At 39.3% G+C, this 17742-nt stretch overlaps 1 protein-coding gene across 1 annotated transcript in view; it reads right to left on the reverse strand.

Moving 5' to 3' along the window:
• slc22a23 (solute carrier family 22 member 23) overlaps positions 1-17742 on the reverse strand; it is a 51026-nt gene that overhangs the window by 20374 nt on the left and 12910 nt on the right. Inside the window, exons 2-3 of the mRNA XM_053233453.1 lie at positions 3469-3572; positions 2256-2410 (exon numbers count right to left, since the gene is read on the reverse strand). Of these exons, the coding sequence (XP_053089428.1) occupies positions 2256-2410; positions 3469-3572 (259 nt within the window). The remainder of the gene's footprint in view (positions 1-2255; positions 2411-3468; positions 3573-17742) is intronic.

Genomic DNA, 17742 nt, shown 5'->3' on the forward strand with positions numbered 1-17742 from the left:
GTGAGTGTAGCGAGTGTGTGAGTGTAGAGAGTGTGTGAGTATAGAGAGTGTGTGATTATAGAGAGTGTGTGATTATAGAGAGTGTGTGAGTGTAGAGAGTGTGTGATTATAGAGAGTGTGTGATTATAGAGAGTGTGTGATTATAGAGAGTGTGTGATTATACAGTGTGTGAGTATAGCGAGTGTGTGATTATAGACAGTGTGTGATTATAGACAGTGTGTGAGTATAGCGAGTGTTTGATTATAGACAGTGTGTGATTATAGACAGTGTGTGAGTATAGAGAGTGTGTGAATATAGACAGTGTGTGAGTATAGCGAGTGTGTGAGTATAGACAGTGTGTGATTATAGACAGTGTGTGAGTATAGAGAGTGTGTGATTATAGACGGTGTGTGAGTATAGCGAGTGTGTGATTATAGCGCGTGTGTGATTATAGACAGTGTGTGAGTATAGAGAGTGTGTGATTATAGCGAGAGTGTGTGAATATAGAGAGTGTGTGAGTATAGCGAGTGTGTCAGCACAGCGAGAGAGTGTGAGTATAGCGAGTGTGTGAGTATAGAGAGTGTGTGAGCACAGCGAGAGTGTGTGTGTATAGCGAGAGTGTGAGAGTATAGCGAGAGTGTGTGAGTATAGAGAGTGTGTGAGTATAGAGAGTGTGTCAGTATAGCGAGTGTGTGTGAGTATAGAGAGTGTGTGATTATAGCGACAGTGTGAGCACAGCGAGAGTGTGTGTGTATAGCGAGAGTGTGTGAGTATAGCGAGAGTGTGTGAGTATAGCGAGAGTGTGTCATTATAGCGAGAGTGTGAGTATAGCGAGAGTGTGTGAGTATAGAGAGTGTGTGAGCACAGCGAGAGTGTGTGTGTATAGCGAGAGTGTGAGAGTATAGCGAGAGTGTGTGAGTATAGAGAGTGTGTGTGTATAGCGAGAGTGTGTGTGTATAGCGAGAGTGTGTGAGTATAGAGAGTGTGTGAGTATAGAGAGTGTGTGATTATAGCGAGAGTGTGAGCACAGCGAGAGTGTGAGAGTATAGCGAGAGTGTGTGAGTATAGAGAGTGTGTGATTATAGCGAGAGTGTGAGCACAGCGAGAGTGTGTGTGTATAGCGAGATTGTGTGAGTATAGCGAGAGTGTGTGAGTATAGCGAGAGTGTGTGATTATAGCGACAGTGTGAGCACAGCGAGAGTGTGTGTGTATAGCGAGAGTGTGTGAGTATAGCGAGAGTGTGTGAGTATAGCGAGAGTGTGTGAGTATAGCGAGAGTGTGTGAGTATAGAGAGTGTGAGAGTATAGCGAGAGTGTGTGAGTATAGCGAGAGTGTGTGAGTATAGCGAGAGTGTGTGATTATAGCGACAGTGTGAGCACAGCGAGAGTGTGTGTGTATAGCGAGAGTGTGTGAGTATAGCGAGAGTGTGTGAGTATAGCGAGAGTGTGTGAGTATAGCGAGAGTGTGTCATTATAGCGAGAGTGTGAGTATAGCGAGAGTGTGTGAGTATAGAGAGTGTGTGAGCACAGCGAGAGTGTGAGAGTATAGCGAGAGTGTGTGTGTATAGCGAGAGTGTGTGAGTATAGAGAGTGTGTGAGTATAGAGAGTGTGTGATTATAGCGAGAGTGTGAGCACAGCGAGAGTGTGTGTGTATAGCGAGAGTGTGAGAGTATAGCGAGAGTGTGTGAGTATAGAGAGTGTGTGATTATAGCGAGAGTGTGAGCACAGCGAGAGTGTGTGTGTATAGCGAGAGTGTGAGAGTATAGCGAGAGTGTGTGAGTATAGAGAGTGTGTGAGTATAGAGAGTGTGTGATTATAGCGACAGTGTGAGCACAGCGAGAGTGTGTGTGTATAGCGAGAGTGTGTGAGTATAGCGAGAGTGTGAGTATAGCGAGAGTGTGAGTATAGAGAGTGTGTCTTTTCAGGGACACTGTTTTGGACCTGAAGGGCAACTAGCTAGTGTTATTGAGCTGTTAGCTAGCTGTGTTAAAGGACAAGTGTTTAGTTCTGGCTGTGCTTAGTGTCCTCAATTTCTGCTGCTGTGTACACACACAACACACACTACCCACTTGACTTTTCCAAAACACACACACACATTGACCCTTTTCCCTCTTTCCAAAACATGACCCACGTTACGCAGAGGCAGAACTGTCCACTATATAGTCCACATAAACACCATCATCAGTTCACTATGGGTGCGTCCCAAACCATGTGTCTGGGAGAGTATGTAGGCCACATGTGAAGTGTGTGAGTGTGGGTCGTGTCTCATTACTCACTCAGGACGTAGAGGGAGAGTGTGATCCCAGCAAGCCAGAAGCCCTCAAAGAAGCGGAGTGTGCTGAACATGGTGACATTAATGGAAAAGGCCACAGACATGCCAAACACGAGTGTGAAGAACACCGACACCACCAACACCGCGTGACGCCCAAACCTGCGGACAGGGAATCAATCAGAGAGTCAACTCACAGGTCAGCTCTCACACTCACACACACACACACACACACACAAGGAAGATACATCACTCACTGAGGCTAATCATTTAGCGTAATCACTGAGGGTGGAAACAAGACAGAACCATCCTGAACCTCACTCACCTCAGATGTGTTGCTAAATTATTAAACAAAATACTATGACTAAAATTACACTGTAATTACACTTAGCATCAACTGCTAACTGCCTACCATTCCACTATATTGAGAATAATCAACATTAGCTAGCTAGCATAACGCTCGGTGAGAGAGGGAATTAGGCAGACTACACTGTAATTACACTTAGCATCACCGCTACCTCAGTTGACATGTGCGCTGCTACACTGAATAAGACGCCGCGTGTGCAAGGTTTGGAAAGTCAAAGTTTTCTGGCAGCTCTGACTTCACAAGTCATCACACTGAGGAATATGTTTCCCAAAGATGTTAGCTGTTGATGCTAATTGTAATTACAGTGTAACTTTAGTCACATGGTGGTTTTTCTCAGTAATTTACTAACACACCTGAGGTAAATGTTGATCACGGCTATCGCAGCTAGTGGACATTTCGTGTCCATGTTTCCCAGCTGCCTAGCAACAGTGTTGTCACGACAGGAATATTGTGTGTTCGAGTTCCATTAGAGCGCAGAAACAGTGACACAAAGGTTCTAAATTCTAGAACCCTGTAGGTCAAAATTCCATCTTCACTATTTAGCAAGTTAGCTGGCTAACATTAGCACCTTATAATTTAGCTAGTCCTGCTTGTTAAGGCAATGCTAGCTCTAGCTTTAGTGAACCGCTACACTCTCCACACTGGCACACTTCCTCGGTGGGCCGAGTTTTGGAGAGAAATTTACGATCAGGGTGTGGTCTCGTTTTGTGGCTAAGTCAGAAGGTTTGCCAAAAGTTAGCAAGAATGGCTAACAGCTGCAGGGGCCTTAAGTGTGGTAAATGTCTAACAGGCCCCAGTTTTAGCATGACATTTCCCATAATCCCTCAGTGTGGTCACATGATCAGGCACTCACCAATCAGCCAGCACTCCGAGAACCAGGTATCCGAATATGGAACCAACCAGCAGGGAGAACTTAGCGATGTGCACCTTCCACGCAGAATCACACACCAGATTCCACTGAGGAGACACACACACACACACACACACACACACACACACTCAATAGACACATTTTATGCAGAATTATGAGGCAAAATGTGACAGGATTAACATCTGTATGTCATGATATACAGACATAATGTGTCTCTCTGATGGTCTGTGTGTGTGTGTGTGTGTGTGTGTGTGTGTCAGTGTTTATGCACTCATACACGTCACTGTCTCACCTCCACACCTGTCTCTCTGTCTCTACATGCTGATCTCACACAGGAGCTGAATTAGTCAGAGTACAGGCCTGTGTGTGTGTGTGTGTGTGTGTAGGTGTGTAAGAGTAAATACACACAGAGCTGATAGTGTTATTCATGCAAGTTGTCATGGTAACATCCCAACACTATTCAGAATGGCAGATTTAAAACTGTAACTCAGATACTGTATGTCAATAATAAACTCTGTGTCTTGCTGTAACAGTAAAATAATCAACAACAGCATGGTGTGATGAAGCGGAGTTACTGTTTCCACCCTGAAGTTGATTATTTTCCTCTAACAGCACGTCCCCAAGTGTTTTATTCCTCTTACACCACAGTGATTTACCAACAATTAAAATCATTTATTTATTAAACAAAGACAGATCATTTTTTTTATCAGTTTATAGTTACATTTAATGTCTGCAAAAAAAAGATAGTTCCAGAACAGTCGTTCCCTCACCAGCCTCTATTTATTCTCTCTCTTCAAGTTAATAAGAGAAAAATCGCAGCCTGTTACGCATGTTACTGAGAAACCGCAAAGAAACGTAAACTCCTCTGTCCTGAAGATGTCAGAAAACTTGTGTGTGTGTGTGTGTGTGTGTCTGCATACTTGTTTCTTCTAACACGGTAAAACCCCTGTGTCTTAGATATCTTTATGTAAGATTTAAGTGTAAAAATACAGAGTTTTAAAAGGAAAAAATTAGCGTGGATATTAGTGTATTACCATTGGCCTTAGCATTAGCGTTTGTGTTAGCATTAGCCTCAGTAACCTGCAGCCACATACGTGTGTGTGTGTGTGTGAGAGAGAGAGAGAGAGAGTGAGAGAGGTGTATAATTTATGGGACATCCTAATCTCAGTAACAGGTGATGAACTTTCCCCTGGAAGAGCAGTGGTGGGAAAAAAGACACACACACACACACACACACACACACACACTCCTTACACTCAGAAGCTTTCAGTGTTGATGTCCGCTGGCAACCAGAGAGACAAATGTGTGTGTGTGTGTGTGTGTGTGTGTATAGAACTGGTTTGTCTGGAATGTGTGTGTGTATGTTTGTGTGTGTGTGTGTGTGTGTGTGTGAGAAGGAGAAAGAGAGAAGAGGCTGCACACAGAAACAGACACACACACACACACACAAACACACACACACAGTCTGGATCACTGGATCATGTGATTGAATCATGTGATCTCAACTTGGAGGACACACACACACACACACACACACACACACACAGATGATTCCCATGCACGCTGACCACAGCACTTCCTGTTTCAGTGTGTGTGAATTCAGTATCAGTTACAAACCAGAGATATTTAGTACATGCATATAAGATAAAAACATTACTTATACGACTACTATTTATGTTACTTATGAATTATTATTATTATTTGTGTTAATACTGTTTATCTTAGTACTGATAGCGTTAATATTGTTTTTGTTAACAATAATTGTTATTTCTGTTATTATTTATGCTAACATTATTTAGTTTAATAACGTTTATGTAAAGAGACGCTATCACAGCGTGCAGTGAGTAACACACTGCAGTACTGAAAGGCACCCGTGTGTGTGTGTGTGTGTGTGTGTGTGTGTGTGTGTGTGTGTAAGCAGGGTGATTTATGGGGTGGCGTGGCCTGACAGCTGTCACCCCGTCCTTTAACTGCAGCCTTGAAAACACACACAGATTTTATAAAACACAGAGTGACTCCTCCACAACTGCTGACAGGGAATTTCACACAATTAAACACAAAAGAAATACTGCACTTTACTAACATCATACTGCGCTTTACACACAACATACTGCGCTTTACTAATGACATACTGCACTTTACACACAACATACTGCGCTTTACACACAACATACTGCGCTTTACACACAACATACTGCGCTTTACTAATGACATACTGCACTTTACTAATGACATACTGCACTTTACACACAACATACTGCGCTTTACACACAACATACTGCGCTTTACACACAACATACTGCGCTTTACTAATGACATACTGCGCTTTACTAATGACATACTGCACTTTACACACAACATACTGCGCTTTACACACAACATACTGCGCTTTACTAATGACATACTGCGCTTTACTAATGACATACTGCGCTTTACACACAACATACTGCGCTTTACTAATGACATACTGCACTTTACTAATGACATACTGCACTTTACACAAAACATACTGCGCTTTACACACAACATACTGCGCTTTACTAACATCATACTGCGCTTTACTAATGACATACTGCACTTTACACACAACATACTGCACTTTACTAATGACATACTGCACTTTACACACAACATACTGCGCTTTACACACAACATACTGCACTTTACTAATGACATACTGCGCTTTACTAATGACATACTGCACTTTAGACACAACATACTGCGCTTTACTAATGACATACTGCACTTTACTAATGACATACTGCGCTTTACTAATGACATACTGCGCTTTACACACAACATACTGCACTTTACACCCAACATACTGCACTTTACTAATGACATACTGCGCTTTACTAATGACATACTGCACTTTACTAACATCATACTGCGCTTTACTAATGACATACTGCGCTTTACTAATGACATGCTGCGCTTTACTAACATCATACTGCGCTTTACTAATGACATACTGCACTTTACTAATGACATACTGCGCTTTACTAATGACATACTGCACTTTACACACAACATACTGCGCTTTACTAATGACATACTGCACTTTACTAATGACATACTGCGCTTTACACACAACATACTGCGCTTTACTAATGACATACTGCGCTTTACTAATGACATACTGCACTTTACTAATGACATACTGCACTTTACACACAACATACTGTGCTTTACACACAACATACTGCACTTTACTAATGACATACTGCGCTTTACTAATGACATACTGCACTTTACTAATGACATACTGCGCTTTACTAATGACATACTGCGCTTTACACACAACATACTGCACTTTACTAATGACATACTGCACTTTACTAATGACATACTGCGCTTTACTAATGACATACTGCGCTTTACTAATGACATACTGCGCTTTACACACAACATACTGCGCTTTACACACAACATACTGCACTTTACTAATGACATACTGCGCTTTACACACAACATACTGCGCTTTACTAATGACATACTGCGCTTTACACACAACATACTGCACTTTACTAATGACATACTGCGCTTTACACACAACATACTGCACTTTACTAATGACATACTGCACTTTACTAATGACATACTGCACTTTACACACAACATACTGCACTTTACTAATGACATACTGCGCTTTACTAATGACATACTGCACTTTACTAATGACATACTGCGCTTTACACACAACATACTGCGCTTTACACACAACATACTGCGCTTTACTAATGACATACTGCGCTTTACACACAACATACTGCACTTTACACCCAACATACTGCACTTTACTAATGACATACTGCGCTTTACTAATGACATACTGCACTTTACTAACATCATACTGCGCTTTACTAATGACATACTGCGCTTTACTAATGACATACTGCGCTTTACTAACGATATACTGCGCTTTACTAATGACATACTGCACTTTACTAATGACATACTGCACTTTACTAATGACATACTGCACTTTACTAATGACATACTGCGCTTTACACACAACATACTGCACTTTACTAATGACATACTGCGCTTTACTAATGACATACTGCACTTTACACACAACATACTGCGCTTTACTAATGACATACTGCGCTTTACACACAACATACTGCGCTTTACTAATGACATACTGCGCTTTACACACAACATACTGCGCTTTACTAATGACATACTGCACTTTACTAATGACATACTGCGCTTTACTAATGACATACTGCGCTTTACTAATGACATACTGCACTTTACACACAACATACTGCACTTTACACCCAACATACTGCACTTTTCTAATGACATACTGCGCTTTACACACAACATACTGCACTTTACACCCAACATACTGCACTTTTCTAATGACATACTGCGCTTTACTAATGACATACTGCGCTTTACACCCAACATACTGCACTTTACTAATGACATACTGCACTTTACTAATGACATACTGCACTTTACTAACATCATACTGCGCTTTACTAATGACATACTGCACTTTACTAACATCATACTGCACTTTACTAATGACATACTGCGCTTTACTAATGACATACTGCGCTTTACACACAACATACTGCGCTTTACTAATGACATACTGCGCTTCACTAATGACATACTGCGCTTTACTAATGACATACTGCACTTTACTAATGACATACTGCGCTTTACTAATGACATACTGCGCTTTACACCCAACATACTGCACTTTACTAATGACATACTGCGCTTTACTAATGACATACTGCACTTTACTAACATCATACTGCGCTTTACTAACGACATACTGCGCTTTACTAACGATATACTGCGCTTTACTAATGACATACTGCACTTTACTAATGACATACTGCGCTTTACTAATGACATACTGCGCTTTACTAATGACATACTGCGCTTTACTAATGACATACTGCGCTTTACACCCAACATACTGCACTTTACTAACATCATACTGCGCTTTACTAATGACATACTGCGCTTTACTAACGATATACTGCGCTTTACTAATGACATACTGCGCTTTACTAATGACATACTGCGCTTTACTAATGACATACTGCACTTTACACACAACATACTGCACTTTACACACAACATACTGCACTTTACTAATGACACTGCACTTTACTAATGACATACTGCGCTTTACACACAACATACTGCGCTTTACTAATGACATACTGCACTTTAGTAATGACATACTGCACTTTACTAATGACATACTGCGCTTTACTAATGACATACTGTGCTTTACTAATGACATACTGCACTTTACACACAACATACTGCACTTTACACACAACATACTGCGCTTTACTAATGACATACTGCACTTTACTAATGACACTGCACTTTACTAATGACACACTGCGCTTTACTAATGACATACTGCGCTTTACACCCAACATACTGCGCTTCACTAATGACATACTGCGCTTTACTAATGACATACTGCGATTTACTAATGACATACTGCACTTTACTAATGACATACTGCGCTTTACAAACAACATACTGCACTTTACTAATGACATACTGCGCTTTACACACAACATACTGCACTTTACTAATGACATACTGCGCTTTACTAATGACATACTGCACTTTACTAATGACATACTGCACTTTACACACAACATACTGCGCTTTACACACAACATACTGCACTTTACTAATGACATACTGCGCTTTACACACAACATACTGCGCTTTACTAATGACATACTGCGCTTTACACACAACATACTGCACTTTACTAATGACATACTGCGCTTTACACACAACATACTGCACTTTACTAATGACATACTGCACTTTACTAATGACATACTGCACTTTACACACAACATACTGCACTTTACTAATGACATACTGCGCTTTACTAATGACATACTGCACTTTACTAATGACATACTGCGCTTTACACACAACATACTGCGCTTTACACACAACATACTGCGCTTTACTAATGACATACTGCGCTTTACTAATGACATACTGCACTTTACTAACATCATACTGCGCTTTACTAATGACATACTGCGCTTTACTAACGATATACTGCACTTTACTAACGATATACTGCGCTTTACTAATGACATACTGCGCTTTACTAATGACATACTGCACTTTACACACAACATACTGCACTTTACACACAACATACTGCACTTTACTAATGACATACTGCACTTTACTAATGACATACTGCGCTTTACTAATGACATACTGCACTTTACACACAACATACTGCACTTTACACACAACATACTGCACTTTACTAAAGACACTGCACTTTACTAATGACATACTGCGCTTTACTAATGACATACTGCGATTTACTAATGACATACTGCACTTTACTAATGACATACTGCACTTTACTAATGACATACTGCGCTTTACACACAACATACTGCACTTTACACCCAACATACTGCACTTTACTAATGACATACTGCACTTTACTAATGACATACTGCACTTTACTAATGACATACTGCGCTTTACACACAACATACTGCACTTTACTAATGACATACTGCGCTTTACTAATGACATACTGCACTTTACACACAACATACTGCACTTTACTAATGACATACTGCGCTTTACACACAACATACTGCACTTTACTAATGACATACTGCGCTTTACTAATGACATACTGCACTTTACTAATGACATACTGCACTTTACACACAACATACTGCGCTTTACACACAACATACTGCACTTTACTAATGACATACTGCGCTTTACACACAACATACTGCGCTTTACTAATGACATACTGCACTTTACTAATGACATACTGCGCTTTACACACAACATACTGCACTTTACTAATGACATACTGCGCTTTACACCCAACATACTGCACTTTACTAATGACATACTGCGCTTTACACACAACATACTGCACTTTACTAATGACATACTGCACTTTACACACAACATACTGCACTTTACTAATGACATACTGCGCTTTACTAATGACATACTGCGCTTTACTAATGACATACTGCACTTTACACACAACATACTGCGCTTTACACACAACATACTGCACTTTACTAATGACATACTGCGCTTTACACACAACATACTGCGCTTTACTAATGACATACTGCGCTTTACACACGACATACTGCGATTTACTAATGACATACTGCACTTTACTAATGACATACTGCGCTTTACACACAACATACTGCACTTTACTAATGACATACTGCGCTTTACACACAACATACTGCACTTTACTAATGACATACTGCGCTTTACTAATGACATACTGCACTTTACTAATGACATACTGCGCTTTACACACAACATACTGCGCTTTACACACAACATACTGCACTTTACTAATGACATACTGCGCTTTACACACAACATACTGCGCTTTACTAATGACATACTGCACTTTACTAATGACATACTGCGCTTTACACACAACATACTGCACTTTACTAATGACATACTGCGCTTTACACACAACATACTGCACTTTACTAATGACATACTGCGCTTTACACACAACATACTGCACTTTACTAATGACATACTGCACTTTACACACAACATACTGCACTTTACTAATGACATACTGCGCTTTACTAATGACATACTGCGCTTTACTAATGACATACTGCACTTTACACACAACATACTGCGCTTTACACACAACATACTGCACTTTACTAATGACATACTGCGCTTTACACACAACATACTGCACTTTACTAATGACATACTGCGCTTTACTAATGACATACTGCACTTTACTAATGACATACTGCACTTTACACACAACATACTGCGCTTTACACACAACATACTGCACTTTACTAATGACATACTGCGCTTTACACACAACATACTGCACTTTACTAATGACATACTGCACTTTACTAATGACATACTGCGCTTTACTAATGACATACTGCACTTTACTAATGACATACTGCGCTTTACTAATGACATACTGCACTTTACTAATGACATACTGCGCTTTACACACAACATACTGCACTTTACTAATGACATACTGCGCTTTACTAATGACATACTGCGCTTTACACACAACATACTGCACTTTACTAATGACATACTGCGCTTTAGTAATGACATACTGCACTTTACACACAACATACTGCGCTTTACTAATGACATACTGCACTTTACTAATGACATACTGCGCTTTACACACAACATACTGCACTTTACTAATGACATACTGCGCTTTACTAATGACATACTGCGCTTTACTAATGACATACTGCGCTTTACTAATGACATACTGCACTTTACACACAACATACTGCGCTTTACTAATGACATACTGCGCTTTACTAATGACATACTGCGCTTTACTAATGACATACTGCACTTTACTAACATCATACTGCGCTTTACTAATGACATACTGCGCTTTACTAACGATATACTGCACTTTACTAACGATATACTGCGCTTTACTAATGACATACTGCACTTTACACACAACATACTGCACTTTACACACAACATACTGCACTTTACTAATGACATACTGCACTTTACTAATGACATACTGCGCTTTACTAATGACATACTGCGCTTTACACACAACATACTGCGCTTTACACACAACATACTGCACTTTACTAATGACATACTGCACTTTACTAATGACATACTGCGCTTTACTAATGACATACTGCGCTTTACACACAACATACTGCGTTTTACTAATGACATACTGCGCTTTACTAACGACATACTGCACTTTACTAACGACATACTGCACTTTACTAACGACATACTGCGCTTTACTAATGACATACTGCACTTTACTAATGACATACTGCGCTTTACTAATGACATACTGCACTTTACACACAACATACTGCACTTTACACACAACATACTGCACTTTACTAATGACACTGCACTTTACTAATGACATACTGCGCTTTACTAATGACATACTGCGATTTACTAATGACATACTGCACTTTACTAATGACATACTGCACTTTACTAATGACATACTGCGCTTTACTAATGACATACTGCACTTTACTAATGACATACTGCGCTTTACACACAACATACTGCACTTTACTAATGACATACTGCGCTTTACTAATGACATACTGCACTTTACACACAACATACTGCACTTTACTAATGACATACTGCACTTTACACACAAAATACTGCGCTTTACACACAACATACTGCACTTTACTAATGACATACTGCGCTTTACACACAACATACTGCACTTTACTAATGACATACTGCGCTTTACACACAACATACTGCACTTTACTAATGACATACTGCGCTTTACTAATGACATACTGCACTTTACACACAACATACTGCACTTTACACACAACATACTGCACTTTACTAATGACATACTGCACTTTACACACAACATACTGCACTTTACACACAACACACTGCGCTTTACTAATGACATACTGCACTTTACACACAACATACTGCACTTTACTAATGACATACTGCACTTTACACACAACATACTGCGCTTTACACACAACATACTGCACTTTACTAATGACATACTGCGCTTTACACACAACATACTGCACTTTACTAATGACATACTGCGCTTTACACACAACATACTGCACTTTACTAATGACATACTGCGCTTTACTAATGACATACTGCACTTTACTAATGACATACTGCACTTTACACACAACATACTGCGCTTTACACACAACATACTGCACTTTACTAATGACATACTGCGCTTTACACACAACATACTGCACTTTACTAATGACATACTGCGCTTTACACACAACATACTGCACTTTACTAATGACATACTGCGCTTTACACACAACATACTGCACTTTACTAATGACATACTGCGCTTTACACACAACATACTGCACTTTACTAATGACATACTGCGCTTTACTAATGACATACTGCGCTTTACACACAACATACTGCGCTTTACACACAACATACTGCACTTTACTAATGACATACTGCACTTTACTAATGACATACTGCACTTTACTAATGACATACTGCACTTTACTAATGACATACTGCACTTTACTAATGACATACTGCACTTTACTAATGACATACTGCGCTTTACTGACATACTGCACTTTACTAATGACATACTGCACTTTACACACAACATACTGCACTTTACTAATGACATACTGCGCTTTACTAATGACATACTGCGCTTTACACACAACATACTGCACTTTACTAATGACATACTGCGCTTTACACACAACATACTGCACTTTACTAATGACATACTGCGCTTTACACACAACATACTGCACTTTACTAATGACATACTGCGCTTTACTAATGACATACTGCGCTTTACACACAACATACTGCACTTTACTAATGACATACTGCGCTTTACTAATGACATACTGCACTTTACTAATGACATACTGCGCTTTACTAATGACATACTGCGCTTTACACACAACATACTGGGCTTTACTAATGACATACTGCACTTTACTAATGACATACTGCGCTTTACACACAACATACTGCACTTTACTAATGACATACTGCGCTTTACTAATGACATACTGCGCTTTACACACAACATACTGCACTTTACTAATGACATACTGCGCTTTACTAATGACATACTGCGCTTTACACACAACATACTGCGCTTTACTAATGACATACTGCACTTTACTAATGACATACTGCGCTTTACACACAACATACTGCACTTTACTAATGACATACTGCGCTTTACTAATGACATACTGCGCTTTACACACAACATACTGCGCTTTACTAATGACATACTGCACTTTACTAATGACATACTGCGCTTTACACACAACATACTGCACTTTACACACAACATACTGCACTTTACTAATGACACTGCACTTTACTAATGACATACTGCACTTTACTAATGACACTGCACTTTACTAATGACACTGCACTTTACTAATGACATACTGCGCTTTACTAATGACATACTGCGCTTTACACACAACATACTGCACTTTACTAATGACATACTGCACTTTACTAATGACATACTGCACTTTACACACAACATACTGCACTTTACTAATGACATACTGCACTTTACTAATGACATACTGCGCTTTACTAATGACATACTGCACTTTACACACAACATACTGCGCTTTACTAATGACATACTGCACTTTACACACAACATACTGCACTTTACTAATGACATACTGCACTTTACTAATGACATACTGCACTTTACTAATGACATACTGCGCTTTACTAATGACATACTGCACTTTACACACAACATACTGCACTTTACTAATGACATACTGCGCTTTACTAATGACATACTGCGCTTTACACACAACATACTGCACTTTACTAATGACATACTGCGCTTTACTAATGACATACTGCACTTTACTAATGACATACTGCACTTTACTAATGACATACTGCGCTTTACTAATGACATACTGCACTTTACTAATGACATACTGCGCTTTACTAATGACATACTGCGCTTTACACACAACATACTGCACTTTACTAATGACATACTGCGCTTTACTAATGACATACTGCGCTTTACACACAACATACTGCACTTTACTAATGACATACTGCGCTTTACTAATGACATACTGCACTTTACTAATGACATACTGCGCTTTACACAAAACATACTGCACTTTACACACAACATACTGCACTTTACACACAACATACTGCACTTTACTAATGACATACTGCACTTTACTAATGACATACTGCGCTTTACACACAACATACTGCACTTTACACACAACATACTGCATTTTACACACAACATACTGCGCTTTACTAATGACATACTGCGCTTTACACACAACATACTGCGCTTTACTAATGACATACTGCACTTTACTAATGACATACTGCGCTTTACACACAACATACTGCATTTTACACACAACATACTGCACTTTACTAATGACATACTGCGCTTTACTAATGACATACTGCGCTTTACACACAACATACTGCGCTTTACTAATGACATACTGCGCTTTACACACAACATACTGCACTTTACTAATGACATACTGCGCTTTACTAATGACATACTGCGCTTTACTAATGACATACTGCACTTTACTAATGACATACTGCGCTTTACACCCAACATACTGCGCTTTACTAATGACATACTGCGCTTTACTAATGACATACTGCGCTTTACTAATGACACTGCACTTTACACACAACATACTGCACTTTACTAATGACATACTGCGCTTTACTAATGACATACTGCGCTTTACACCCAACATACTGCGCTTTACTAATGACATACTGCACTTTACTAATGACATACTGCGCTTTACTAATGACATACTGCACTTTACTAATGACATACTGCGCTTTACTAATGACATACTGCGCTTTACTAATGACATACTGCGCTTTACACCCAACATACTGCGCTTTACACCCAACATACTGCGCTTTACTAATGACATACTGCACTTTACTAATGACATACTGCACTTTACTAATGACATACTGCACTTTACTAATGACATACTGCACTTTACACACAACATACTGCACTTTACTAATGACATACTGCACTTTAATAATGACATACTGCACTTTAATAATGACATACTGCACTTTACTAATGACATACTGCGCTTTACACCCAACATACTGCACTTTACTAATGACATACTGCGCTTTACTAATGACATACTGCACTTTACTAATGACATACTGCGCTTTACTAATGACATACTGCGCTTTACACACAACATACTGCACTTTACTAATGACATACTGCGCTTTACTAATGACATACTGCGCTTTACACACAACATACTGCACTTTACTAATGACATACTGCGCTTTACTAATGACATACTGCACTTTACTAATGACATACTGCGCTTTACACACAACATACTGCACTTTACTAATGACATACTGCGCTTTACTAATGACATACTGCGCTTTACACACAACATACTGCACTTTACTAATGACATACTGCGCTTTACTAATGACATACTGCACTTTACACACAACATACTGCGCTTTACTAATGACATACTGCACTTTACTAATGACATACTGCACTTTACTAATGACATACTGCGCTTTACACACAACATACTGCATTTTACACACAACATACTGCACTTTACTAATGACATACTGCGCTTTACTAATGACATACTGCGCTTTACACACAACATACTGCGCTTTACTAATGACATACTGCGCTTTACACACAACATACTGCGCTTTACTAATGACATACTGTGCTTTACACCCAACATACTGCGCTTTACTAATGACATACTGCGCTTTAATAATGACATACTGCACTTTACTAATGACATACTGCGCTTTACTAATGACATACTGCGCTTTACACACAACATACTGCGCTTTACACCCAACATACTGCACTTTACTAATGACATACTGCGCTTTACTAATGACATACTGCGCTTTACTAATGACATACTGCACTTTACTAATGACATACTGCGCTTTACTAATGACATACTGCGCTTTACACACAACATACTGCGCTTTACACACAACATACTGCACTTTACTAATGACATACTGCGCTTTACACACAACATACTGCGCTTTACTAATGACATACTGCACTTTACTAATGACATACTGCACTTTACTAATGACATACTGCGCTTTACTAATGACATACTGCACTTTACACACAACATACTGCGCTTTACTAATGACATACTGCGCTTTACTAATGACATACTGCACTTTACTAATGACATACTGCACTTTACTAATGACATACTGCGCTTTACACACAACATACTGCGCTTTACTAATGACATACTGCACTTTAATAATGACATACTGCACTTTACTAATGACATACTGCACTTTACTAATGACATACTGCGCTTTACACACAACATACTGCGCTTTACTAATGACATACTGCACTTTAATAATGACATACTGCACTTTACTAATGACATACTGCACTTTAATAATGACATACTGCGCTTTACTAATGACATACTGCGCTTTACACACAACATACTGCGCTTTACTAATGACATACTGCGCTTTACTAATGACATACTGCACTTTACACACAACATACTGCGCTTTACTAATGACATACTGCGCTTTACTAATGACATACTGCGCTTTACTAATGACACACTGCGC

Source organism: Pangasianodon hypophthalmus, chromosome 4 (genome assembly GCF_027358585.1).
Source record: "Pangasianodon hypophthalmus isolate fPanHyp1 chromosome 4, fPanHyp1.pri, whole genome shotgun sequence".
NCBI classification, from domain to species: domain Eukaryota; kingdom Metazoa; phylum Chordata; class Actinopteri; order Siluriformes; family Pangasiidae; genus Pangasianodon; species Pangasianodon hypophthalmus.